The 27,679-nt window shown below is 42.1% G+C and overlaps 1 protein-coding gene across 5 annotated transcripts in view; it reads right to left on the reverse strand.

Moving 5' to 3' along the window:
- PALM2AKAP2 (PALM2 and AKAP2 fusion) overlaps positions 1 to 27,679 on the reverse strand; it is a 371,929-nt gene that overhangs the window by 270,000 nt on the left and 74,250 nt on the right. For all 5 annotated transcript variants that reach the window (XM_040417327.1, XM_040417326.1, XM_040417325.1 and 2 more), the window contains exons 2-3: positions 11,002 to 11,082; positions 1,572 to 1,702 (exon numbers count right to left, since the gene is read on the reverse strand). In XM_040417327.1, the coding sequence (XP_040273261.1) occupies positions 1,572 to 1,702; positions 11,002 to 11,082 (212 nt within the window). The remainder of the gene's footprint in view (positions 1 to 1,571; positions 1,703 to 11,001; positions 11,083 to 27,679) is intronic.

A 27,679-nucleotide genomic window follows, 5' to 3' on the forward strand; every position in this document is an offset into this window, starting at 1 on the left:
AAATATAGTAGTGGTCCTAACTAACCTCCGAGATGAAATGATGTACTAGGATTAAATGTCAGGAATTGTGAAAAACAGAGTTTTAATAAATGCAGCTGAGGTGTAGGTCAGTGATGCCCAACCTACGGCCCGCGAAGCTGTGTCATGCGGCCCGTGTGACTCCCTGGAAAAAGTCTAAGGCTTAAAGCAGTGTGATTTGTTTCACCCCACCTCATCCGAATCCATACATTTTGAACCTTATCAATATAGTCAGCTGTGTAAAGTGATCCCCAGTCTGACCACCAGTACAGAGCTTACCTTCCTGTGCAGACAGGTTGCCAGTCTCTCCTGTGTGACTGAGTTCTCTATCCATCTCTCTGACACTTCCCCACTTAGCTCTACCCTTCTTCTTTATGTGGTACTGGAGATATCATTTCTATCTGGTATAAGAGTCCAGAAGTGCAGAGATATAATAGATGCGTTCATACAGTGATTAGCTGAAGAGTAATAAAACTCCCCTGACTGATTATGTGTATGCCTATCCACAGGATAGACGATAAGGGTCTCATATTTGGGGGACCAACCCTGCAATCATGAAAAAAGGGGTCCCAAAGTCCCCTATGAGAATAGAGCAGTGGTGCACATGCATGGCCACTACTGTATTCACTTCCATGGAACAGCCAGATATGGCGCTAGGTGCCGTACTTTGCATTCCCACTGAAGTGAATGGAGTAGTGGTCCTTCACATCCACTTTGGGACCTCTGTTATTTGTGTTTGCTGGGGGGCCCAGCAATGTTGTTCCATAATGGTTGCTAATTCTCGAAACATACTGTATTCCCCTTAGAATAACTAAAAACAGAACTCCTAGGGGAGAAGAGGGTACAAGCATGCAAGGGGGCATACTTTGATTTGCATAGACTGCCATATAAAAACACTATTACGGATGCCCACTGAAAAGCATTACTACTGTAGTTTTGATCCAGTGGATATACTAGTGAACATGTGGCACAAAACCTTCCTTTCAAACAACGTGCACTTTTATACAGTATAATTTATTTAGCTCCCTGATACTATGTGCCCAAGGAGGCTATCATATGTATGGTGAGGAGCAAACCTTCATATCTGGCTGAGAGAGATTCAGCTGTTAGCAGAAGGCATTTGTTGGCGTGGGCAGTGTAATGTAGGCAGGCTGATAAATTCACTGAAGCACTTCAAGTGTAGCAGACAGTCATATAGTGAACACTAGCATCCGCTGGCAGTAATTAATTTCAGCACTGATTTTATCTCGGGGCAATCTTTTTTCCTTACACAATATAAACCGGATCCTAGTAACTCCTTGATTCAGGTGACGTTAGAAGATAATCAAGGAAAACAAATAAATTAAACAACAGAAACAATAAAATGCATCGAATGGAAATAATCTGTTAGGCCAGGTTCACACAGTAGACTCTAAAGAGAGGGAGAGTTTAGGGAAAGACTTTGGGTACAATATATTATGATTTCTTGCTGATTTACGGTTCAGAATTATAACTGTGAAAACAGGAGCAGAAGATGAAAGAACACATACTTCATTATACATCACAACACTTACCTTTGGACATTTTCTTCAAATAACTTTAATTTCTCTTCATCCTCCTCACATTGTCTCTTTTTAGCCTCTTCCTCTTCCACTGAGCCAGCCGGTGCTCCTTGCATAAGCCATTTCTCTCTGAGTGATTTGGACTGTAACAAAGATGACAAGTTACATATTAAACATTTTAATCTGAGAATCAAGGAGCATATTAATCATGGAGAACAATCTGTACGGTCTGTATGCTGCTTGCAGACAGTCCTGACTACGTGCTCTAACAGTGTCTATACAGACCTGCCTGCAAGTTTTATTAGTGGTGGTCTAGGTCAGTGGTCAGCAACCCGCGGCTCCGGAGCCGAATGCGGCTCTTTTGAACCTTTGCCGCGGCTCCGGCATGGGCATGAGCAGTGTATGTGCGGCATGAGCAGTGTGTGTGCGGCGGCGGGGCAGGCACTGTGCGGCGGCGGCTGGGCAGGCACTGAGATGAGCGCTTCCATTGTGGAAGCGAAGCGCTCATCTCCATAGTGATCTGTTTGCATCGCCGTCCTCAGGACAGCAATACAAACAGAAGGCTGTGCGGATGAGCAGGGCAGGGAGGTGTGTCCCTTTCCTGTTCCTCTAATAAGCTGCCGGCACTACTAGGCCGGCAGCCTATCAGAGGCCGGCGTAGGCGGCGCGATGACTTCATCGCGCCACCTGAGCCGTACAACGCTGGAGTCGGGACACAGGCCGGAAGAGGCCTGCATCGCTCCAAAGAGGTAAGTATAAGTGTTAATTATTTATTTTTTTAACTGGCAGTCTGGCACATAATGGTATTATACTGGCACATGATTGGGGAATTTGGGGGGGCCCCTGGAATTACTGGCACATGATTGGGGGGGGTCTGGTATTACTACTGGCACATGATTGGGGGGGGGGTCTGGTATTACTACTGGCACATGATTGGGGGGGTCTGGTATTACTACTGGCACATGATTGGGGGGGTCTGGTATTACTACTGGCACATGATTGGGGAGGTCTGGTATTACTGGCACATGATTGGAGGGGGGTCTGGTATTACTGGCACATGATTGGAGGGGGGTCTGGTATTACTGGCATATGATTGGAGGGTGGTCTGGTATTACTGGCACATGATTGGAGGGGGGTCTGGTATTACTGGCACATGATTGGAGGGGGGTCTGGTATTACTGGCACATGATTGGAGGGGGGTTTGGTATTACTGGCACATGATTGGAGGGGGGTTTGGTATTACTGGCACATGATTGGAGGGGGATCTGGTATTACTGGCACATGATTGGAGGGGGGTCTGGTATTACTGGCACATGATTGGAGGGGGGTCTGGTATTACTGGCACATGATTGGAGGGGGGTTTGGTATTACTGGCACATTATTGGAGGGGGATCTGGTATTACTGGCACATGATTGGAGGGGGGTCTGGTATTACTGGCACATGATTAGAGGGGGGTCTGGTATTACTGGCACATGATTGGGGGGGTCTGGTATTACTGGCACATGATTGGAGGGGGGTCTGGTATTACTGGCACATGATTGGAGGGGGGTCTGGTATTACTGGCACATGATGGGGGGTCTTGTATTACTGGCACATGATTGGGGGGTCTTGTATTACTACACATGATTGGGGGTCTGGTATTACTGGCACATGATTGGAGGGGGGTCTGGTATTACTGGCACATGATGGGGGGTCTTGTATTACTGGCACATGATTGGGGGGTCTTGTATTACTACACATGATTGGGGGTCTGGTATTACTGGCACATGATTGGAGGGGGGTCTGGTATTACTGGCACATGATTGGAGGGGGGTCTGGTAAAGGTAAATTAAATATTTTAATTAGCTATTAATTTACAAAAATATATTTTACATTGTTAAGTGAAAAAGTCCTTTTTTTCTTCAGATTGACAGCTGACTGCACGATCCTGTATATAGCATTAAGGTAAGAAACAATATATGCAGTGTTATATTTGTTTTAAATGTCGCAATGGTTTTGCGGCTCCCAGGTTTTTTTTTTCCTTCGGAAACGGGTCCAAGTGGCTCTTTATGTCTTAAAGGTTGCAGACCCCTGGTCTAGGTCAACGGTCAAGTAAGTTCCTGTATATTCCTTCACAAACTGAGTAAAAAAGACTTTGACTAGAGTTATATGTATATAATTAATCTATCTATCTCATATCTGTCGTTCTATCTATCTATCTCATATCTATCTATCTATCTATCTATCTATCTCTCATATCTATCTTTCTATCTATCTATCTATATCATATCTATCTAATATCTATCTATCAATCAATACAGCTTTATTGGCAGGTCTAAAATTATACATTAGCATTGCCAAAGCATGTGGGAAATAGGGGGTTGAGAAATGGGGACACACCCGGGGTTGGTGTATAGGAGTCCGTGGCCTATAATGACAGGGGGAAGGGGTGCGGACACACCCCGGGTCAGGGTATGGGAGTCAATGGCATATCACGCTCCTCTCAGTCTGTGGCAGGCACTGATATATTGTGCTGCTATGTCCACTGTGTTCTCTTCCTCTCCCAGCAGGATGGGCAGTTTCTCTTCCTCCTCCATGGAGCTGAAGTCTGGAAGTAGATCAGAGAGTCTCCTAAAGTGGATGTCCCTCACTGCTGAGTATTTGGGACAGTATATCAGGAAGTGGGCCTCATCCTCCACCACCTCCAGATGGCACTGCTGGCCACCTGGCCATTTAGCTCTGTCTGGATTCGACGGCCAGTCTGTAGCGACTCAGGATTTTCCAGTCTCTGGGGTACCCTAGTTTCTCCAGATATGGGGCCAGTTTGTAGTCTCTCTGCAGGCTCTGGTACACCATCAGCTTCTGGGATGCTCTCACCTCTTTCCTCCATTCACTGACGCATTCCTCTTGTTTACTGTGTTCCTGATCCCGGCTTTTGTGAGGTGATGCGGGGTAGTTTTCTGGTCGGGCTGGGTTTCAGTAAGTTGATTTTGGGGCTTTGCCTAGCCTGGGATCCCTTGGTGTATCAAAGCTTTATGGTGATGGGACCCTTCACTACTACCATGTAGATGGCCCCAGAATGATAGCGCCCTCTTCTGGATTGTAAAGTGTATAGGGAATCTGCCCAGCTCCCCTTGACAGGCACTGTTAGAGGTGCTCCGATGGACCTGGAGGAGATGCTTACAGAATTCCAGGTGGAATATTTCTGTTGGGCTGGAATCCTAGTTTGACCAGTCGGGGTATGTGTGAGGGCCCCAGACTTCACTGCCATACAGGAGGATTGGTGCAAAGATGGAGTCAAAAAATTTAAGCCAGACCCTCACAGGTGCTTTAAGTGGTACAGTCGTCTTCTGATGTTGTATAAAGTCTTGCATGCTTTGTCTTTCAACTTCTTAATTGCTGGTTTGAAGCTCCCAGTTTGGTCAATTGTCAGGCCCAGGTAGGTGTACCTGTTGGTGGCTGTAAGAGGGCGGTTGTGTAGTGTGAAGGTAGGGGGCCTGGCTGACTTTGTTTTTCTTCTCTGGAACACCACAGTGTTGGTCTTTTTTAAATTGATAGGAAGGGCCCATGTGGTGCTGAATTTCTCCAGAATGACTAGCTGGTCTTGGAGACCTTTCTCAGTTGTTGATAGTAGGAGAAGGTCATCCGCATACAGGAGAAATTTAACCTCAGTGTCATGGAGGATGAGACCTGGTGTTGAGGAGGACTCCAGAGCCGCTGCCAGCTCGTTGATGTAAATGTTAAAGAGAGTTGTACTGAGGCTGCAACCCTGTCTGACTCCTCGGCTCTGTTGAAGTAATCTGTTCTTTTCATTTTTACCTTAACTCTGCATCGGTTTTCGGTGTAGGAGCTTTTGATGACGTTGTATGTCTTTCCTCCTATTCCGCTCTCCAATAGCTTCAGGAGCAATCCTGGGTGCCACACCGAGTCACAGGCCTTTTTGAAGTCGACAAAACAAGCATATGTCTTTCCCTGCTTTGTGTTGTGGACATGGCTCTGGATGAGGTGGTGCAGGGTGTAGACGTGGTCTGTGGTGCGGTGGTTTGGCTTTTACTGAGTACACTGTGCTGGGTGAGAAAGCAAAGCATTCTCTGGTTCAGGATACTGTTAAATAGTTTTCCCAGATTGCTGCTGACACATATCCCTCGGTAGTTGGCCAGGTCATACCTGTCCCCGCTCTTGTGTATTGGGGTTATGACACCTTGTTTCCTGGCTTGGGGGAAGTAGCCAGCGCTTAGCACCATGTACAGTTGTACAGTTTTGCTATGGCTACCTCTTATGGTTGATATTCTCTCTGATATCTCCTGCAGTGTTATGGGTGAGTATAGCGGGTTTTGGAAATCTTTAAGTATCTCTTACATGCTCTTCAGTTTTGACCTCATTTGTTCTTGGTCTGGGTTACATTCTCCTTTTGGGATGTCTCTGTAGAGGTCTCTGAAATACTGGAGCCAGATGTTGCCGTTCTGAATATGGAGGTTGTTTTTCTTCTCATTTGTGCCTCGGTGGTTCCATAGTTCCCAGAAGGAGTTATCTTGGAGGGCATCTTGAAGCTGTGATCTATCTATCTATCTATCTATCTATCTATCTATCTATCTATCTATCTCATATCTGTCTCATATCTATCAATCAATCAATCAATCAATCAATCTATCTATCTATCTACCTATCTATCTCATATCTATCTATCCATCCATCTATAAGCTAGAGGGGGAGTTTGAACAGATCAGACAGATAGACTTCAATACAAACAGCCTTGTAAAGAAAAACAGTATTCTCTTCCTTAGACAGGTTAATATATTTAGGGGCAGTACATCTGTATCCGCTGGAAGTATATTGCATGAAAAGCAAAGGCTTGGGACAACCCAGTTTAAAAGATTTTGGTAAACACAATCCAAGTGTTCAATAAATGTTAGACTTTTATTAGTCTCAATAGCAATAATATGTTTTGAGGTGTAAACCTCTTCTAAATTTTACCTGAGTGAGTAAGAGGTTTTTACATCAAAGCGCATTGGTACCATTGAGACTAATAACACTAAATTTATATAACACATGGATTGTGTTTAGGAAAATCTGTAAGTGGGTTGCATGAATCCAAAGCTTTTTATGCAAACTATCTATACATCTGAGACCCAAAGGGGTCAAAAACACAGCCTGGAAACTATGGTTATAAGGGAAAATAATAGCATTCTGAATACAGAATGCATAGTAAACTAGCGCTGGAGGGGTTAAAATAAATAAATAATTTAACTCACCTTAATCCACTTGTTCGCGATGCCGGCATCTCCTTCTGTCTTCATCTGATCTCTGTGCAGCAACAGGACCTTTGATGACGTCACTCCGGTCATCACATGGTACGTCACATGATCTTTTACCATGGTGATGGATCATGTGATGACCGGAGTGACGTCACCACAGGTCCTGTTACTCCACACAGCCAAGATGAAGACAGAAGGAGATGCCGGCTACGCGATCAAGTGGATTAAGGTGAGTTAAATATTATTATATTTTCTTTAACCCCTCCAGCGCTAGTTTACTATGCATTCTATATTCAGAATGCTATTATTTTCCCTTATAACCATGTTATAAGGGAAAATAATACAATCTACAGAACACACCGATCCCAGGCCCGAACTTCTGTGAAGAAGTTTGGGTACCAAACATGCGCGATTTTTCTCACGCGAGTGCAAAACGCATTACAATATATATATATATATATATATATATATATATATATATATATATACAATGTTTTGCACTCGCGCGGAAAAATCGCGCATGTTCCCGCAACACACCCGCACCTTTTCCCGCAACGCCCGTCTGAAAGAGGCCTAAGAGATGCTATCTTGGAGTACCTCAATGAAAACAAGCAAATAACGCCATATCAGCATGGCTTCATGATCATGGTCATGTCAAACTAATTTAATCAGTTTCTATGAGGAGGTAAATTCTAGACTTGACCGGGTTTAGGGGGCGTAGCTAAAGGCTCATGGGCCCTGGTGCAAGAGTTGAGCTTGGGCCCCCCTTCCCTCAGTGCTTTGTGGCCAGGGGCAGGGAAGCACATAGTTTTCATGCTGCCTGAGGTAAAAATTGAAACGCCCCCTCCCCCATCCATACCACATTCCTGACCTAACCCCTTCCCTCCAGCCAGAGGTGTAACTTGACCAGCATGCACTTTCTATAATACCGGTGTCTACTTATGTGGCACAAGCATCTTTGGGCCCCCTCAGGCTCCTGGGCCCGGTAGCGACTGCAACCTCTGCACCCCCTATAGCTATGCCCCTTACCGGGGTGACTCAATGGATGTCGTATATCTTGACTTCTCCAAAGCATTTGATACAGTGCCACATAAAAGGTTAGTATATAAAATGAGAATGCTTGGACTGGGATAAAATGTCTGTATGTGGGTAAGTAACTGAGGGTGGTTATTAACGGTACACACTCAGATTGGGTTACCGTCACTAGTGGTGTACCTCAGGGGTCAGTATTCTCTTCAATATATTTATTAATGATCTTGTAGAAGGCTTGCACAGTAAAATATAAATTTTAGCAGATGACACTAAACTGTGTAAAGTAATTTACACTGAAGAGGACAGTATACTACTACAGAGGGATCTGGATAGATTGGAGGCTTGGGCAGATAAGTGGCAGATGAGGTTTAACACTGACAAATGTAAGGTTATGCACATGGGAAAGAATAATGCAAGTCACCAGTACATACTAAATAGTAAAACATTGGGTAACACTCACATAGAAAAGGACCTAGGAATTTTAGTGGAAAGCAAACTAAGCTGTAGAAACCAGTGTCAGGCAGCTGCTGCCAAGGCCAATAAGATTATAAGATGCATCAAAAGGGGCATAGATGCCCGTGATGAGAACATAGTCCTGCCACTTTACAAATCATTAGTCAGACCACACATGGAGTACTGTGTACAGTTCTGGGCTCCTGTGAACAAGGCAGACATAGCAGAGCTGGAGAGGGTTCAGAGAAGGGCAACTAAAGTAATAACTGGAATGGGGCAACTACAGTACCCAGAAAGATTATCAAAATTAGGGTTATTCACTTAAGAAAAAGGACGACTCAGGGGAGATCTAATTAATATGTATAAATATATCAGGGGTCAGTACAGAGATCTATCCCATCATCTATTTATCCCCAGGACTGTAACTGTGACGAGGGGACATCCTCTGCGTCTGGAGGAAAGAAGGTTTGTACACAAACATAGAAAAGGATTCTTTACGGTAAGAGCAGTGAGACTATGGAACTCTCTGCCTGAGGAGGTGGTGATGGTGAGTACAATAAAGGAATTCAAGAGGGGCCTGGATGTATTTCTGGAGCGTAATAATATTACAGGCTATAGCTACTAGAGAGGCGTCGTTGATCCAGGGAGTTATTCTGATTGGAGTCGGGAAGGAATTTTTTTCCCGCTAAAATGAAAAAAAAAAAAAATGGTTTCTACCTCATGAGTTTTTTTTTTCCTTCCTCTGGTTCAACTTGCAGGATAACAGCCCAACTGGATGGACAGATGTCTTTTTTCAGCCTATGTTACAATGAGGAGTTCTGCCTCTCTCTTAGATCTTTTGTAGTGTTCTCCCAAGGTGTGACTGCTTTGGAGAGCACTGTGACTACTCAGTAGGAGCACAAATGTTACAATTGGGGGGAAGAAGGGCTCAGCTGTGACAACTAGAGTGAAAAGGTGCCCTCATATCCTGACTGATAGCCAGGGATAAGTTTTGTCTAGGCCTTGTCCATTTATATATATAAGTTATTTTGCATAACATTATAAGCATGCACCGTTTTAAGAAATAGATTGCCATGCATAAAGTAATATGCAATTCTCTGGTAAAGCACTATATTCAGCAAAGATTATTGCTTTTTTTCTCTAATGCTTAGCATTTGTGACAACTATCTTGGATGCTTTTTTATTTACTGTCTTAATTACAGCTTTAAAATAAGGGAATCTAAGTTACCATGACAACACAACATGAATTCGGCTTCGACTTTTAACCTTTTGCTGCAAGGAAGGAAATATTCTGTTTCATATTAGATTAATATTCGTTAGATCGCAAGATAGGTAATAAATGTATGATTGCCAGGTGAACCCCAGTCCCCATGTGCACGGAGCAGCAGTGATGGTGGAATAGGTGGCGCCACAGATGGCTAAGTACTGCTGAAACAATATTGCCTCCACAGGTTAGAGGATTTTAGTAAAAGACTGGAGAAACCCTTTAGAGAGAACCTCTTTTAGTTAATACTTGCATGCTCTGTGAAATAATAATCTAACCTACATTGTGTAGTTCCTCTGTTATTGGTCTTAGAAATTTATGTATACAATTGACAACTGGATGTTGCTATTCCCCTTGTCAATTGGTTGTATCCCTGCTCAGATTGACAGACAGTGTAGGGCCCAAAAAAACTAGTAGGAATAAAGGTATTGTCGCATGCCAGTTTCTTCATGAGGACTTTGGGGGCGTATTCCATGCCCAAATCCATGTTTAATCTGCGTCCCACTGCCATTCATGCTGTTGTTTGAAATCTGCATCACGAATATCAGGAGAGGGTCTGACACGATCAGCTGTTTCACACACTGTAGTTTCCGGCGTGCTACAGCTTGGCTTCCATTCATCTGAATGGATACTGAGCTGCAGTACCGTGGCACAGCCACTATAATGTGGATGGAACCTTCTGCTTCTGGCTCTGTCCACTGTGAAGCATCGGGTGCTGGTGGACGGCGACACAGCTGATCGGTGGGAGAGTCGGGTGTCGGACCGGCACTTAAGACTTAACCTGAGGATTTCTAAGTCTCAAAAACCCCTTTAAGACACTCTAGACTACTGGATATTTAAGATGAGATGATTTTTGCAATCACGGATTGCTACAGACACCCTAGATATGTTTAGGCTGCACATCCATTACTGCAAAGCTGCTGGTGTGTGCAAAACAGCTTTCCTCTTACCCAGCTGCCACCACTAACAGAGGTGTATAACCCGCCCTTGCTTCTACAGCGTCCTTAAATACATATTATTTCAAACAGTGTCTGGGTGACAAGCTCATATAATGAGCATTTCTATCCCCCTGGAAATCATAGCATCTTCAAAGGATCCCTATAGACTCTGACATGCTGTTTTATGAAAACACCCCAAAACATTTGTGCGTTCGGGTTATAAAAAAGTTGCTGTTACGTATGCAGCTCAATTGTCCCTTGAAACTGATGTTGGTCTCATTACATAACACACATCCGTAAAATGAACAGCTATCATCTGTCATGTTAGCAGTGTATATAAGATGCCATCTGAATAGTATGGATGCTCATACATTTGACAGTGTCATCCTGAATAAGGCAGGAGCTTCCTTCCCTCCATTGTCAGTGCTGTGTATGGTGCTGCATTCGAGAAAGACATGCTGGCATCATGTATAACATGGATGATGTGTGGAGGTGCCTCTCCTCTGCTGCCAGCTCTTACCTTTAGGTGCTGCAGTTGGAGAATTTGGTCTTCAAGCTGTTGTCTTTTGTCCTCAATTGCAGCCTGGCGTTTTCTTTTTTCCTTTGTAAGAGAAGGAAAGAAAAGGCAGAGATGAGAAAATGCTGTGGCTGCCGATCAGCTGCTGTTAGCATGTGCTAGCTCTGCTGTTCCTGAGTGCTGAGGGACATAACATGCTATGAAGAAGACTAAGTGCTACACACTGACATAGAAAGGAAGCCAGCAGCTCCCTCTCACTGATAGCTGCTGCACTCCCAATTTAAAGGGACATTCATATAATATGTCACCTAGACTTTTCCCATCATTGCCATGATCCTGTATTACAGCCCTCCTTAAATTACAACCACAATGGCAAAATGAAAAAGGCAGCAGCAAAGGTCTGCATATCAATAAAGCATGAAATTGACACATCTACAAGAAATCTATATAAAGCAAACCCGTAATTACAGTGATGATCAATGGTTTGGGTGTGGCTTCCCACAGTGACAACTCTTGCTTCGTAGGTACCAGTCTGAGTATTCCTCTCCCAACAGGTGCAGTGCATTGCATATCACTGCGCAGTAAAGGGAGGCTAAAATATCTAAAGATCATACACTGGACATGAAACATGACCATTTTTTATTAGATGAATAAGTACTTTCTCCAGTCGTCATCTAATAAAAAGCAGAATAGCAACCTGACAAGATGAAGGCAGATTTTGTTTGAAATTTACAGGGAACCTGTCTCTAGATTTCACAATCCAAGCTGCATACATTATTATATAGATCTCTTAGACCTGATGAGGCTGGCGTACATACTATGAAAATCCATGTCGGATTGGCTGGATAATCCTTTCTGAAAGTTTTTATGCCTGAAATAAAAATATGCATTTTATAAGTCCGGCAAGAGCTGGGTAAAAAAAAAGGGATCCTGACTTGTAGTAAGTACACCAGCTTCATCAGGGGCCCTGCTACTGTGTATCGATTGATAAAGAGAGCAATTCATATGACATACATTTTAGGGAATGGATGAAAATACAATATTCTGTCATACTGTTTAAACAGAGGCAGTTAACCCATTCCTAACCGCCCTACATATATATACTACATATATATACGTCGGCGGTCGTGACTTTGAATACGGTGCCCGCTCACGCGTGCAGTGTGTGAAAAACCCGCGGGGTGCCTGCTGTTTTAAGCAGTGAATAAAAAATGATCACCTCAAAATGGAAAAGTACAGATCACCCTGTAAAAAAATGAGCCCTCACACAGCTCTGTACACATAAAAATAAAAAGTTATGGGGGTTAGAATATGGTGATGCATAGAAATATTTAGGGGGAGATTTATCAAACTGGTGTAAAGTAGAACTGGCTTAGTTGCTCACAGCAACCGTTCAGATTCCACCTTTCATTTTCCAAAGGAGATGTGAAAAATGAGTTTGGAATCTGAGTGGTTGCTATGGAATCTGATTGGTTGCTATGGGCAAAGTTCTACCTTACACCGGTTTGGAAAAAACTAAGGCCTCTTTCACACAGGCGTCATGGTTTTGGGCCAGATAAGATGCGGGTGCATCGTGGGAAAATGCGTCGTGGAAAAATCGGCATGCTTGGTACCCAAACCCGGACTTCTTCACAGAAGTTCGGGTTTGGGTTAGGTGTTGTGTAGATTGCATTATTTTCCCTTATAACATGGTTATAAGGGAAAATAATAGCATTCTTAATACAGAATGCTTAGTACAATAGGGCTGGAGGGGTTAAAAAAATAAAAAATTATTTAACTCACCTTAATCTACTTGTTCGCGCAGCCCGGCTTCTCTTCTGTCTTCTTCTTTGAGGAATAGGACCTTTGATGACGTCACTGCGCTCGTCACATGGTCCATCACATGATCTTTTACCATGGTGATGGATCATGTGACGGACCATGTGATGAACGCAGTGACGTCACCACAGGTCCTTTTCCTACTGCACAGCAAAGATGAAGACAGAAGAGAAGCAGGGCTTCGCGAACAAGTGGAGTAAGGTGAGTTAAATTTTATTTTATTTTTTTAACCCCTCCAGCCCTATTGTACTATGCATTCTGTATTAAGAATGCTATTATTTTCCCTTATAACCATGTTATAAGGGAAAATAATAATGATCAGGTCCCCATCCCGATCGTCTCCTAGCAACCGTGCGTGAAAATCGCACCGCATCCGCACTTGCTCGCGGATGCTTGCGATTTTCACGCAGCCCCATTCACTTCTATGGGGCCTGCGTTGCGTGAAAAACGCACAAAGTAGAGCATGCTGCGATTTTCACGCAACGCACAAGTGATGCGTGAAAATCACCGCTCATGTGCACAGCCCCATAGAAATTAATGGGTCCGGATTCAGTGCGGGTGCAATGCGTTCACCTCACGCATTGCACCTGCGCGGAAATCTCGCCCGTGTGAAAGAGGCCTAAGAGGGGGGGATTTATCAAAGTTTTTATTTTTTTCAGTATTAAAACACAAGAAAAACTATACATGTAGTATCATTGTAATCATACGGACAATGAAAGTAAGGCTTCGTTCACATCACCGTTCTGGCTTTCCGTTCTCCTTCTCATATATTTATGTAAATGGAAAAAGAAAAAAGGTATGGCTTTGGGAAGGCTGGGAGTAAAAAACCAAAATGAAAAAAAAAGGAAAATTACCCGTCATTAAGGGGTTAAAAACATTAAAATGCCTTAGTATTAGTTTACATGAAACAGTCTATATTCAATTCATGAGAGATTGATGCTATAATCATATTTTCACGATCATTATCTTCAGTCTTATTGCTGTATAGTAATTAACCCATGACAGGAAGCCAAGGGAATTTATCGTGCCTTGCACTCCAGAATAATGGATTTAAAAAGTCACACAATAGAGGCGTTGCAAATTTTTGTGTCCATTGCACATACATTTTGCCACTTTTTACACCACTCACTCAAGTTTTGAAAATTGGGTGATTAAGTGAAGAGGTTAGCTATGCAACTGAGGTTCACTCCAGATTTTTAAAAATTCGCAAAAAAAGTCTCAAGAGTGCTGTATGAACACTGGAGTAACATTTCTAGACCAAAGTGTTACATTTAAAGATGCACTAAATTTAACAAACACCATGTGATATCTGATAAAGTACGCCAACACAGACTACTTCAAAACTGACTTCAAACATTAACTTCATGATGAATTTCCCTCAAAGTTTTTTTTTGCTACTGAAAGTGATGGTATATCATTAGCAAATTCCTCATTGGTGGAGACTCAACAGTTGGGCCCCCTGATCATCAGAATGAAGGGGCCACAGAGCTAGGTAACTGATGCTCGGCCACTCACTGTGCAGAAACTACAACACAGTTTCATTTGCTTAACTTCTTAGTGACCAGACTGCTTTTGTCCATAGTGACCAAGCAATTCTTTTCATCGTCGCATTCCTAGAAAACTTTTTTACTCTTCCATTGATCTAGTCGTATGAGGGCTTGTTTTGGTGGGACAAGTTGTAGTTTTAATTGCATTGATTAACTGTTTCTGGAGGGGGGGGTGAGAAAAACAGCAATGCTGCCGCTGAGTTTTTAAGTTTTTCAACAATAAGTAACATGACAACTTCATTCTCTGGGTCAGGTCTGTTAGGCTAGTTTCACGCTAGCGGCAAGGAACTCCGGCAGGCTGTTTCGGCGGGTGAACAGCCTGTCGGATCTGTGCTGCTGCTACAGCACGCGTGCCCCCGGACTACCGCTCCGGCCCCAATGACTATGATGGGGGCGAGCCGGAGTTCCGGCGGCAGCACGGCAAACATGTAGAGAGACGGCCGGAATAAAACTATGACAAAAAAAGCTTTTTAAGACCCATCATTTTTAATTGTCCTTTCTATGGAGCTGTGTAAGAGCTTGATTCTCTTAAGCGACTCTCGCTAATTTTACAAAAAAGGAGCATGGCGAGGGTGAAGTGTGGTCGGGGCCATCACCCCCAGCTCATTCATCATCATTTTACGTCAAACTGGTGGATGACTGAATGACAACTGAAATCTTCAGCAGCTCCAAGCTTCCGTAGACTTCATTCCGGTAGCACTTCATAAATTACATGGCTTCTCTGGTAGCACAGGCACAGATGCCGGTCTTGATGAATCAGGGCCTTAGGGTTTGTACACGTTGTAGCGACATGCTCGATAAGGGGGTGGAACTTAGTGGGAAGGGGGGCGGGTCTACTATGTGCCATTTTGTGCTAAAGTTGTGCCTCAATTCAATTTCTTACATAAAAATCTGTTTCAAAGTAAGCCAACCAATAGTTGGTATCGAGTCAGTGAAAAGTGTCTATCCCTGTACTAGATTTATTATCCAGCCTCAGCCCCTGTAATAAATCTCGAGCACGTCTAGACAAACTGTCTAAGCTTACGCCATCTTTACGATTAATAAATCTAGGCCTGAGTGGACAAATTTAAAGCCAGCACAGAAACATACAAACATTGGATCCTTGTACTTGTAATCAGTGACAGGCGGTTGAGCATGTGCACTACAGCACCCAAGTCTATAGGACTGCCAAAGATGGCCTAGTAGACCAATCAGATACTTATCACCTACTGTATCTGGTGGATTGTTGTCATTCTGAGAAAACCCCTTTGAACAAGCAAATAGAGCCAGTTACCCCTATGTTAAAAATTATAGTGTATGACTATTAGGCAAACAGAAGTTCTATGTTACTGATCCTCCACCTAAGAACGGACCAAACATATCATCCCTTAAATTATTCAAGACTTCATGCTAACACATAAGCAGTCATTAGAACCTCCAGTGAAGACATTGATTAGAAACAGTCAGTCTGTCACCACATACACTTGTATTCTACACATATGTAATACACTTATGTGGGAACTTGGCCACTAGTGGTGTGCTTATATGGCAATTGCTATGGGGCCCATGGTGAGGCCCCTGTGTCGGGCTCCTACTGCTTCACAACATACATCCATGGGGTTTTCCAACAGTCACCACTGGGGGAGCTCGGTGCAGAGATTTTTTTTTACAGCTTTCTATTAAGGGAATGTGTCATCAGAAAAAGATCTATTGTTTAAAAAATATGTTTAACATAAAAACGTGATTTAGAATTTTTGGTGATTGTTAAAATTGTTTTCCATGTCACTATCTACATAAATATCTCATTGTTCTGGGGCCATTGTAGGGCACCACCAACTACTCTAACACAATGGCCACTGAATGTACGTGTTGAAAATAAGACTTGGTCCAAATGATAACAGCAAGATACAATACGTGGCAAATGCCAGTGGCGAGACAGCTTTAAATAGCTGAAAGGCAAGAATAGTAATGGTGTTGATAATGATAACGTCACAGCTATTATCGTGTCTCCACTTCCTTCAACTTTGTGCAGAATGTTGTACAGAGTGATGTAAATTGTGTGGGTGCTAATCCTAATACAGAAAATGGCAAAAGTATAACAAAAGAAGTTACTTCATTCAATAGAGCAGTAAAGCTGGTATATAATTATCCACATCAAGAAACAGGATGAAGTAAGACAAAAGGCTAAAACAGAATAAGCATAAGGAGAAAGCTACATGAAGACCTGTATTTGTACATGCATGCTGGAAATTGCTATTTAATCTTACATTGCACTGATTTACACTGAACCACAAATTTTAATGAGAGACTTGGCAGAAAGCTCAGAGAAATATTAGGAGCTCTGGATCAACACACAAGAAGGATTTCCATGCAAGTGGATTTAGACGAAGCTGACAATTATCAGGAAGGGACTTTTTACATGCAGGAATCACCTCCACTGTATGGAGATGAATGATTGCTACTGCCATCGCTCGTCCTCATACAGGTTAGTTGTTTCTGGGAAGCAGATTGCAGAAACAATGATTGTACAGGGTGGGCCATTTATATGGATACACCTTAATAAAATGAAATAATAAAGTTACGTTAAAACCAAGCACACCATTGTTTTTCTTGTGAAATTCCCAATAAGTTTGATGTGTCACATGACCCTCTTCCTATAAAAAAAACAAAAGTTGGATTCAAAATGGCCGACTTCAAAATGGCCGCCATGGTCACCACCCATCTTGAAAAGTTTCCCCCCTCACATATACTAATGTGCCACAAACAGGAAGTTAATATCACCAACCATTCCCATTTTATTAAGGTGTATCCATATAAATGGCCCACCCTGTAGTATCTGCATGAAAGATGGATTGGATTCACCGTCAGTCACAGTGCAGGACATTTCCACCCTTAGTATGGTGCAGCACTACTGTAGCTACGCACTGACGCAACCCTTGGCATTTTGTTCGGGCAGCTTATATAAATGGAAGGTGAGCATCATTGGTACCGGTACTGTTCCTACATCACTGCCCACACTGCTGCCCTCTTAACAGCGGTAGCCTTACTAGCAGACAAAGTGCCTGCAGATAACAGCCTTATTGTGATTCCTGAGGGTTGAGTGTTTTTTGGCTGCCATCTTTGTTGAAGTCCCCCTTATATTTTGAGTGGAGGACTGTATAACAATAAGGATCCCTACTGTCGACTATGGTGTCTCCTTTGCACCCGCATTGTATTATAGCTTTGTGTGATATCTTTCTCCTTGGGTATTTATTATTAATTCTCACCACAGCTCCTGATAAACCCCATTTTTGGAATGGGGGGGGGGTGGCACTGGGTTTCATTTTGGATTATTGTATATCAGTACACTAAATGGTGGTGTATATTTCTGTCTCATTACTAGGAGATTAGTATATCAAGATTCAAACCCTCCTAGATATCAGTGGTCCCACTACTGTACCTTTTTAGTTCAGCACATCCCAATGAACTTAGTTTAGGGTGTTCTAGGGAGAGTTCCCAAAGACAGTGGGATTTCACTTTAGGTAGGGGCACCCAGGCTGATTTTAGGAATTCATACCATTGGGGTACTCAGCATTTGGGATTTTTATTTTCACTTATAATAAAGTTTACGTTTTCCTTTTCCTTGGTAAGGCTACTTTCCCACTAGTGTTTTTGCTGGATCCGGCTGGGTTCAGCAAAAAAGCTTCCGTTACTGATAATACAACCGTCTGCATCCGTTATGAACAGATTCAGTTGTATCATCTTTAACATTGCCAAGAGGGATCCATTAAAAGTCAACGGGGGACGGATCTGTTTTCTATTGTGTCAGAGAAAATGGATCCGTCCCCATTGACTTGCATTGTAGGTCGTAACCAGGACGGAAAGCGAACCGCAGCATGCTGCGGTTTGCTATCCGGTATGAGAACAGAACAGAATGCATTTTGGAGCATTCTGTTCTGTTCAGTTACGTTTTGTTCCCATTGACAATGAATGGGGATAAAACAGAAGCGTTTTTTTTCCGGTATTGAGACCCTATGACGGATCTCTATATCGGAAAATATTAACGCTAGTGTGAAAGTAGCCTAAATCGTGGATGCCTAGTGGCCTATTGATTGGGTTCTGTGGGTATAAATTATTCTGGGGACAGGTCATCAATATCTAGAAACCGGAAAACCCACAAGGAGGTTGACAGTATTTATAAACACCCATCTAGAAGGGTAAAGTAAGACACATGTAAAATGTAAGAGTGAAACTGGATCGCACATCCTCAATACTGGTCGCCGCACAGCGCCGCGCCAAATTTAGAGTAGGTTCCCACTTGAGGATGCAACCTTGTCGTGGTGAGTGGGCCTATGCTTTTTGATCAAATTGTGTACCAATGCCTCATGTACAGTATGCAACATAGGGATAGGTATACTATAAATTGCACTGAGAAGCGATGTTAATTATGCTGAGAAGCAGTTACTAGATAAAACCATAGTATTGAGGATGTGCGATCCAGTTTCACTCTTATATTTTACATAAAGTAACACACAGGTTGTGATCATTTGAACTGGCCACATACGGTAGTTTATCATTTTAGGCATCCACACGCTATCCAGTGTTAGATATTAAGGTAAGGTTTCTTACATTTATTTTATTCCTTCATCTTTACTTTTATTCAAATTTGTGAAGTTTTTCTTGAACTGTATGCCGTTTTATAAGAGCGAATAGCTATAACTATATTTTGCAGTAAAAAGGGGAAGTTGACATGCAGGCAGCATACCTTCATCCAAAAACAGCACTACATGTGATTATTTTACATTGCATCAGTAGGTCTGGCTTGCTGCCTTCTATTCCTTCATGAAATACGTGTATGGCCAAACATTTTGCTGGATGTTTTTTTCCAAAGACTATTAAACAAATCGTTTGCAGTGGAAAGTATTCTGCATCTTCAATGGCATAATCCAAAACAAACGTGGCACACGTAGCAATGAGCATGGCATTACAAATCACCAGTACCTCTCTAGGCCAATTTCCACAATTGGTTGTCAATGATTTCCACCTTACTGTACTGTCTGAAAGCTCTAGATAATAAGGGCACATGGACAGAAAGATTTCCAGTAACAAGTGACAATCAATGATACAGCGAGTCGACTGGCTCTCATTTAGTTGCAATTATAGATTTTAATTATCAGCCCTTTTTTGTAAATACAATCGCTCTTCCTCCTCCCACCACCCCAAAAATGGCTTTTATTATTGTTGACAGAAGATCCCCTATTTACAAGACGTCATGTGCTGCTGAAATTTTATTTTTATTTTTGTCGTCATAAAAGATGTGATCAGCCAACGAAAAAGCAAACTATTGTTCTTCATGCAAACGATCGTTTGGCCGTCAGCAGTAAATAAAGGGCACAAGGAAATGTGTGGCTATAATTAGCTCCTTTTCCTACAATTATTTATTTTTAATTGCATTGTGAACCAGTTAGATCAGTAAAGTGGTTACAAATGTACGTGGCTGTAGCTGGGTAAAATTAGAAATCTGTCAGAAATTGTAGAATTTATCTACGGTATATCTATGTTTTGCACAGTCTAGATCCATTTCTACAGATGGACCATTTATTAGCTGAACACATTTCATTACCATCATTGGATTCCAAAACACAGTGGTTACTGGCTATGCTTCCTTGAGAAAGGCAGGGAATGTATGAAACAACATAGACTGCCATAAAGTGCACATTAGTGTTCAAGGGGTGGAGTGGTGGTTTAACTCCTTAACCCCTTAAGGACACAGCCTTATTTCACCTTAAAGAGGACCTTTCACTACTGTACAAACTAAAAACTAACTATATCAGTGGGCAGAGTGGCGCCCAGGGGTCCCCCTGCACTTACTAGTATGTCTGGGCGCCGCTCCGTTCGCCCGGTATAGGCTCCGGTGTCTGCGCTCCCTCTGTTGTACTGGAGTGATTTTTTGTATGAGGCGTGTCCCTTGCTGCAGCGCTGGCCAATCGCAGCGCACAGCTCATAGCCTGGCTATGAGCTGTGCGCTGCAATTGGCCAGCGCTGCAGCAAGGGACACGCCTCATACAAAAAATCACTCCAGTACGGCTCTGATCTGTGCACTGCGATTGGCCAGCGCTGCAGCAAGGGACACGCCTCATACAAGAAATCACTCCAGTACAACAGAGGGAGCGCAGACACCGGAGCCTATACCGGGCGAACGGAGTGGCGCCCAGACATACTAGTAAGTGCAGGGGGACCCCTGGGCGCTGCTCTGCCCACTGATATAGTTAGTTTTTAGTTTGTACAGTAGTGAAAGGTCCTCTTTAAGGACCAGGCCATTTTTTGCAAATCTGACCAGTGTCATTTTAAGTGGTGATAACTTTAAAACACTTTGACTTATCCAGGCCATTCTGAGATTGTTTTTTCGTCACATATTGTACTTCATGAAACTGGTAAAATGAAGTCAAAAAAATTCATTTTTATTTATAAAAAAAATACCAAATTTACCAAAAATTTGTAAAAAATTGCAAATTTCCAAGTTTCAATTTCCCTACTTCTATAATACATAGTAATACCTACAAAAATAGTTATTACTTTAAATTCCCCATATGTCTACTTCATGTTTGGATTAATTTGGGAATAATATTTTATTTTTGGGGTTTGTTACAAGACTTGAAATTTTTAAGAAATTTTCACAAACCCACTTTTTAGGGACCAGTTCAGGTCTGAAGTCACTTTGTGAGGCTTACATAATAGAAACCACCCAAAAATGACCCCTCAAGATATTCAAAACTGATTTTACAAACGTTGTTAACCCTTTAGGTGTTCCACAAGATTTAATGGCAAATAGAGATAAAATTTCAGAATTTCGATTTTTTGGCAAATTTTCCATTTTAATAAATTTTTTCCAGTAACAAACCAAGGGTAAACAGCCAAACAAAACTCAACATTTATTGCCCTGATTCAATAGTTTTCAGAAACACCCCATATGTGGCCGTAAACTACTGTACGGGCACACAGTAGGGCGTAGAGGGAAAGGTGCGCAGTGTGGTTTTTGGAAGGCAGATTTTGCTGGACTGGTTTATTTACACCATGTCCCATTTGAAGCCCCCCTGATGCACCCCTAGAGTAGAAACTCCATAAAAATGACCCCATTTTGGAAACTACGGGATAAGGTGGCAGTTTTGTTGGGACTATTTTTAGGGTACATATGATTTTTGGTTGCTCTATATTACATTTTTGTGAGGCAAGGTTACCAAAAATTGAAATTCTGAAATTCCATCTCCATTTGCCATAAACTTTTGAGGAACACCTAAAGGGTTAATAAAGTTTGTAAAATCAGTTTTGAATACCTTGAGGGGTGTAGTTTCTTAGATAAAGTCACTTTTATGGAGTTTCTACTCTAGGGGTGCATCAGGGGGTTCTTCAAATGGGACATGGTGCCTAAAAAAAGGCCATCAAAATCTGCCTTTCCTTCTGCGCCCTGCCGTTTGGTCATACAGCAGTTTACAACCACATATAGGCTGTTTCTGTAAACAGCAGAATCAGGGTAATAAATATTAAGTTTCGTTTGGCTGTTAACCCTTGCTTTGTTGCTGGAAAAAACGGTTTAAAATGGAAAATTTGCCAAAAAATAGCTGTTTTGGCACCGTTTTTATTTTATTTTTTTGACCGTGTTCATCTGAGGGGTTAGCTCATGGGGTATTTTTATAGAGCAGATTCTTATGGACGCAGCGATACCTAATATGTCTACTTTTTTAAAATTTATTTAGGTTTTACACTATGTTATCCTTTTATAAACAAAAAAAAAGAAACATTGTTCATCTCCATAGTCTAAGAGTCAGGTTTTTTTTTTAGTTTTTAGCCGATTATCTTAGGTAGGGGCTAATGTTTTGCGGGATGAGAGGACGGTTTTATTGGCACTATTTAGGGGGGCATATGACTTTTTGATCGCTTGCTATTACACTTTTTGTGATGTAAGGTGACAAAAAAAAAATACTGTTTTTATTTTATTCTTTTGACCGTGTTCATCTGAGGGGTTAGGTCATGGGGTATTTTTACAGAGCAGATTCTTACGGATGCGGCGATACCTAATATGTTAACTTTTTTTATTTATGTTAGTTTTACAAAAAGAAAGATAGTTTTTTTTTTGATTGTCAGTGGCTAAATGGAATTAAAATAGGGGAAGGGGAATATAAATTTAGTACTCCATGGAAGTGTGGTACTCCCTGAAGCAACCGTCAATGCAGAGGCCCGGAAGATCGGGGCACGTGTCACACTGACAGGTGGTGTCCTTCCGTATCCCCCTCCTGTTACACACTCTGCACTTTTTTGGGGACCGTCCCTTCTTTCCACCTTTATAGATATAAAGATATTAAGAAATATTTTTATAGCATAAGGGAAATAAAAAGATTTTAAAATGGTTCTACCCAAACACAAATAGTTCATATGCCATTTGAAATATTGAAGGCATATCCACACTTTTGCTGTGGCCCCCGTTCACTTTTGCCACCCTGTATGCTAATTAGCAGCATCGGTACAGGGAAGAGGAGACGGTTTCTCAATGGGTGTCTCCTTCTGTGACGCTCTCCTCTGCGATTGGGCAGCTCACAGCCAGGGAGAAAAAAAAGCTCACCTACTCCGGCCTTGCCGTGAACAGAGCACAGTATGGGAACGGAGCAGGCAATGTGAAAAAGAAAAAGCGCCCTGACATCTCCTAATAAAGTCATACATTGTCAGGTAATAATATTGTAATGTTAGGACCAGTGAAAGGTCCTCTTTAAAGGGATTGTCAGCCCCAAAATACCCCTCAAACTAGAGTATGCAATGTATAATATAAATGATGCTGAGTCCGATTATGTAATTTTCATCATCATACTTACTCGCATTCTGACACTGTGCTCCCACAAACCAGCAGTACAATGCATTGAGAGGACTTCTTTTTGAGTCTTCTCCATTATGTGTAGGAGCACGAGAGTACTCTCAATGCATTTTACTGCTGGTTTGTCGGAGTACAGCATCAAAATTCAAGTGAGTATTAAGATAAAAATTACATAACCGGACTCAGCGTTACTTACACTATTCACCACTTACTCTAGTTTAGGGGTGTTTTGGAGCTGACAGATTCCCTTTAAATGTAATTGGGTAACGTGACAAAATGACCCCATTACTGGAAAAGGGAGAAAAAGGAATTAGAGACCTTCCTTCATAAAATTAATGATAATGATTGGAATTTACACTTCAATACGATCAGCCAGGAGTCCATACAGTTTCTTGACTTGGAGATATCTGTTTTAGGAAATAATATTAAAACTAGAACTTATTTCAAGCCCAAGGATACTAATTCCTATATAAAAACTACCAGCTGTCATCATGCCTCTTGGATAATTGATCCCAAGGGGTCAATTTAAGAGAATATACAGGAACTGCACAGATTAGAATGACTATGTGGACCAGAGTCAGTTAATTATAAAGAGATTTGTTAAAAAGAGCTATGATTCTGTAAATTTGCATACAATTATTGAGGAAGTTGGACAGAGAAAAGAAACCAATAAGGTGTCTTGTAAGGATAGGATAGCTCTAAGTATTCATTTCTTACCAAGTATAAGAAAAATGTGAATGAATTGGAAAGGATTTTTAAACATAATTGGGTAACATTACAAAATGATCCTATATTGGATTTAGCTTTTCCAAGGCTCCCACTATTAAAGATAGATTAGTTCAGAGCTGTTGCAAACCATGCAAAAATCGTGATCATGAAGATAGAATAGTGCTATCTCCTGTGAGCACTCAGGCGTCTACATGCTGAGTGCTCTTGTAGCCTCCAGTTTGTGGGATGAACCCTGAGGAAATTAACCCTTAGGGAAGCGGGAAAAAAATCCAACTGGCGTGGAATTGGAAAAAAACGCAATTCTTCCACAGTTTTACAGTTGTGTCCCTATGGCTTTCCCCATGCGGCAAAACTGACCTGTGCTCTTTATTCTCTGGGTCAGTATGATTACATTGATACCACATGTGTATAGGTTTCATATGCTTAAATACTGAAAAAATAAATAAAAACATTAAAAAATTATTTTATTTATATCACCATATTCATATATTTTTTATAATTACAGTACAGACCAAAAGTTTGGACACACCTTCTCATTCAAAGAGTTTTCTTTATTTTCATGACTATGTAGATTCACACTGAAGGCTTCAAAACTATGAATTAACACATGTGGAATTATATACATAACAAACAAGTGTGAAACAACTGAAAATATGTCATATTCTAGGTTCTTCAAAGTAGCCACCTTTTGCTTTGATTACTGCTTTGCACACTCTTGGCATTCTCTTGATGAGCTTCAAGAGGTAGTCCCCTGAAATGGTTTTCACTTCACAGGTGTGCCCTGTCAGGTTTAATAAGTGGGATTTCTTGCCTTATAAATGGGGTTGGGACCATCAGTTGCGTTGAGGAGAAGTCAGGTGGATACACAGCTGATAGTCCTACTGAATAGACTGTTAGAATTTGTATTATGGCAAGAAAAAAGCAGCTAAGTAAAGAAAAACGAGTGGCCATCATTACTTTAAGAAATGAAGGTCAGTCAGTCAGCCGAAAAATTGGGAAAACTTTGAAAGTAAGGGCTATTTGACCATGAAGGAGAGTGATGGGGTGCTGCGCCAGATGACCTGGCCTCCACAGTCACCGGACCTGAACCCAATCGAGATGGTTTGGGGTGAGCTGGACCGCAGAGTGAAGGCAAAAGGGTCAACAAGTGCTAAGCATCTCTGGGAACTCCTTCAAGACTGTTGGAAGTCCATTTCAGGGGACTACCTCTTGAAGCTCATCAAGAGAATGCCAAGAGTGTGCAAAGCAGTAATCAAAGCAAAAGGTGGCTACTTTGAAGAACCTAGAATATGACATATTTTCAGTTGTTTCACACTTGTTTGTTATGTATATAATTCCACATGTGTTAATTCATAGTTTTGATGCCTTCATAGTCATGAAAATAAAGAAAACTCTTTGAATGAGAAGGTATGTCCAAACTTTTGGTCTGTACTGTATGTCTACTGAGCTATGTGGGGGCTCATTTTTTGCGTGATGATCTGTAGTTTTTATTGATACCATTTTGGAGTGTGTCTTTTTGATCACATCTTATAAAAAAATTTGGGGTAAGAGAAGCAATGAAAAAATGGTGAATCGGCCATTTTGATACTTTTTTACATTAAGCCATTTGCCACATTGGAATTTTTTATTTTTTATTTTAATAGTATGCGCGTTTTCAGACCATAGGAGTACCATAGGAGCATAGTAAAATCTCTAATCTCTAACACCTGCAGGCCAACATAGGAACTGCAGCTCATATATACTGTGTCTCTTCAGAGAGACTCAGCATATTAGAATTAATGACCGGCATCCCTGATCACCGCATGGGGGTGCCGGTCTTAACCAGGAAGTGCTCGCATCAGGGTTTTTCACCATTTAGATGCCGTGTTCGTGCTTGACCACAGCATCTAAAGGCTTTAATGACTGCGTTTGACATTAATGCCCATTGTGCATATTACCTGAGGGCCTCTTCTGTTTGAAGCAGCAGAGACCCGCCAGCTATGACACCCGCTGCACGTGCAAGTGGGTGCCATGTTTAACGATCCTCCCAGCGCTGTACATGTAAAGAGCAGAATTCAGGATTATATATATATTAACAAAATAGGTTTAGACATTCACAGTGTCTCCGCACACTTTAAGAAACACTACAATTGTTCTGAAAAGGCCTGAAGTTTAAAAGTATAGAATTGGCTCAAACTAAATGTCAAGGGGGAAAATTGACCCGATGGAGTACATCAATAGGAGGGAGACATTTTGGATATACTCCCTGGGGACCCTTCAACCTAAAGGTCTGACATTGATATTAATGCGTGTAAAACCTATAGTCCTATGTGATTGTTCTTGAACAGATATCATTACAAATTATTATTATTATTTACTAGCAGAAGGACCCAGCATCACACGGGTATATTTTATCTATTTCATTTAATGTTTGTGTGTGTCATTAAAAGATATAAACAGTATCCCCCATAACAGTGACCTCAACAGCACCCCACCCCTTTAACAGTAAACTCCACAGTCCCCCACCCCTTAACACTGACCCCCTTCCCCCCCACAGTGCACCCCCACTTTAAAATGGGACCTCCACAGCAGCCCATCCCCTTAACTTTGACCTTCATAGCAGCCGGCTCCTTTAACAGTGAGTTTCACAGCACCCCATTCCCTTGACAGTGACCTCCTCAGGGGCCCGCCCCCTTAACAGTGACCTCCACAGTACCCCACTGCCTTAACAGTGACCTCACAGTACCCTGATCCCTTAACAGTGATCTGCACAGCAGTTGCCCCTTTAATAGTGGCCCCAGCCCCCTTAACAGTGACCTCCACAGTGTCTGCCCCTTTAACAGTGACCTCCAAAGCGGCCTGCCCCCTTAACAGTAACATCTACAGTAAACGCCTCTTTAACAGTGACCTCCACAGTGCCCGCCCCTTTAACAGTGACCTCCACAGCGCCCTGCCCCTTTAATGCTAGGGCTACATGACGACATGTGTCACACAACATTTTGTCTCAACAATTTTTATAATGATAGGCTATGGTGTCGCACTGCGACATGTGACATGCTGTGACTTTGACACGACAGTTGCAAAAAATCCATTCAAGATGGATTTTTCTGCGACTGTCGCGTCACAGTCGCAGCATGTCACATGCCGCAGTGCAACACCATAGACTATCATGATAAAAATTGTCGCGCGACATTGGTGCGACATCAATGTCGCACGACACATGTAGCAGTGTAGTTGTGCCCTATGTGTCCTGCGACTTTTTGTTGTGTAGCCCTAGCCTAAAGCTGACCTACAGCAGTGGAAAAAAAATGGCTGGGTTGTTATGGAAACCTGAAGTAAAACTGTGTGTATGTGGAGACTAAGGGCCTGCAAGCTTCTATTGGCTGATAAGGGACATGTGACCGTGTGTATGGATATGAAGATAAAGACTTGCAGGCTTGTATTGGCTAATGCAGGTCATTTTTTGGGAATATCTCTGGAACGGTACGTCCTAGAGAGCTGTGACCCCAGAAGATTTCTTTCCAGGTAGCAAGGGATGTGGATACCAAGTTTTGTTGAAATCGATGGTTGCGTTTTTGAGTGATCGCGGAACATACATACATACACACACACATATATACGTCCTTCTTTATATATATGATGTGGCGAAACCAACCTCGCCACTGGGTTTTGGAGGGGCCTGGGTACTAGCCTCTTGCCCCAGGATTATGGGCCCTCTCATCAGCCAGGCCTCATTTGTTCACAAAGGACTTGGACTAACTTGAACCCTGGTCTAATTCGTGCCATT

This window comes from Bufo bufo, chromosome 2 (genome assembly GCF_905171765.1).
Source record: "Bufo bufo chromosome 2, aBufBuf1.1, whole genome shotgun sequence".
NCBI classification, from domain to species: domain Eukaryota; kingdom Metazoa; phylum Chordata; class Amphibia; order Anura; family Bufonidae; genus Bufo; species Bufo bufo.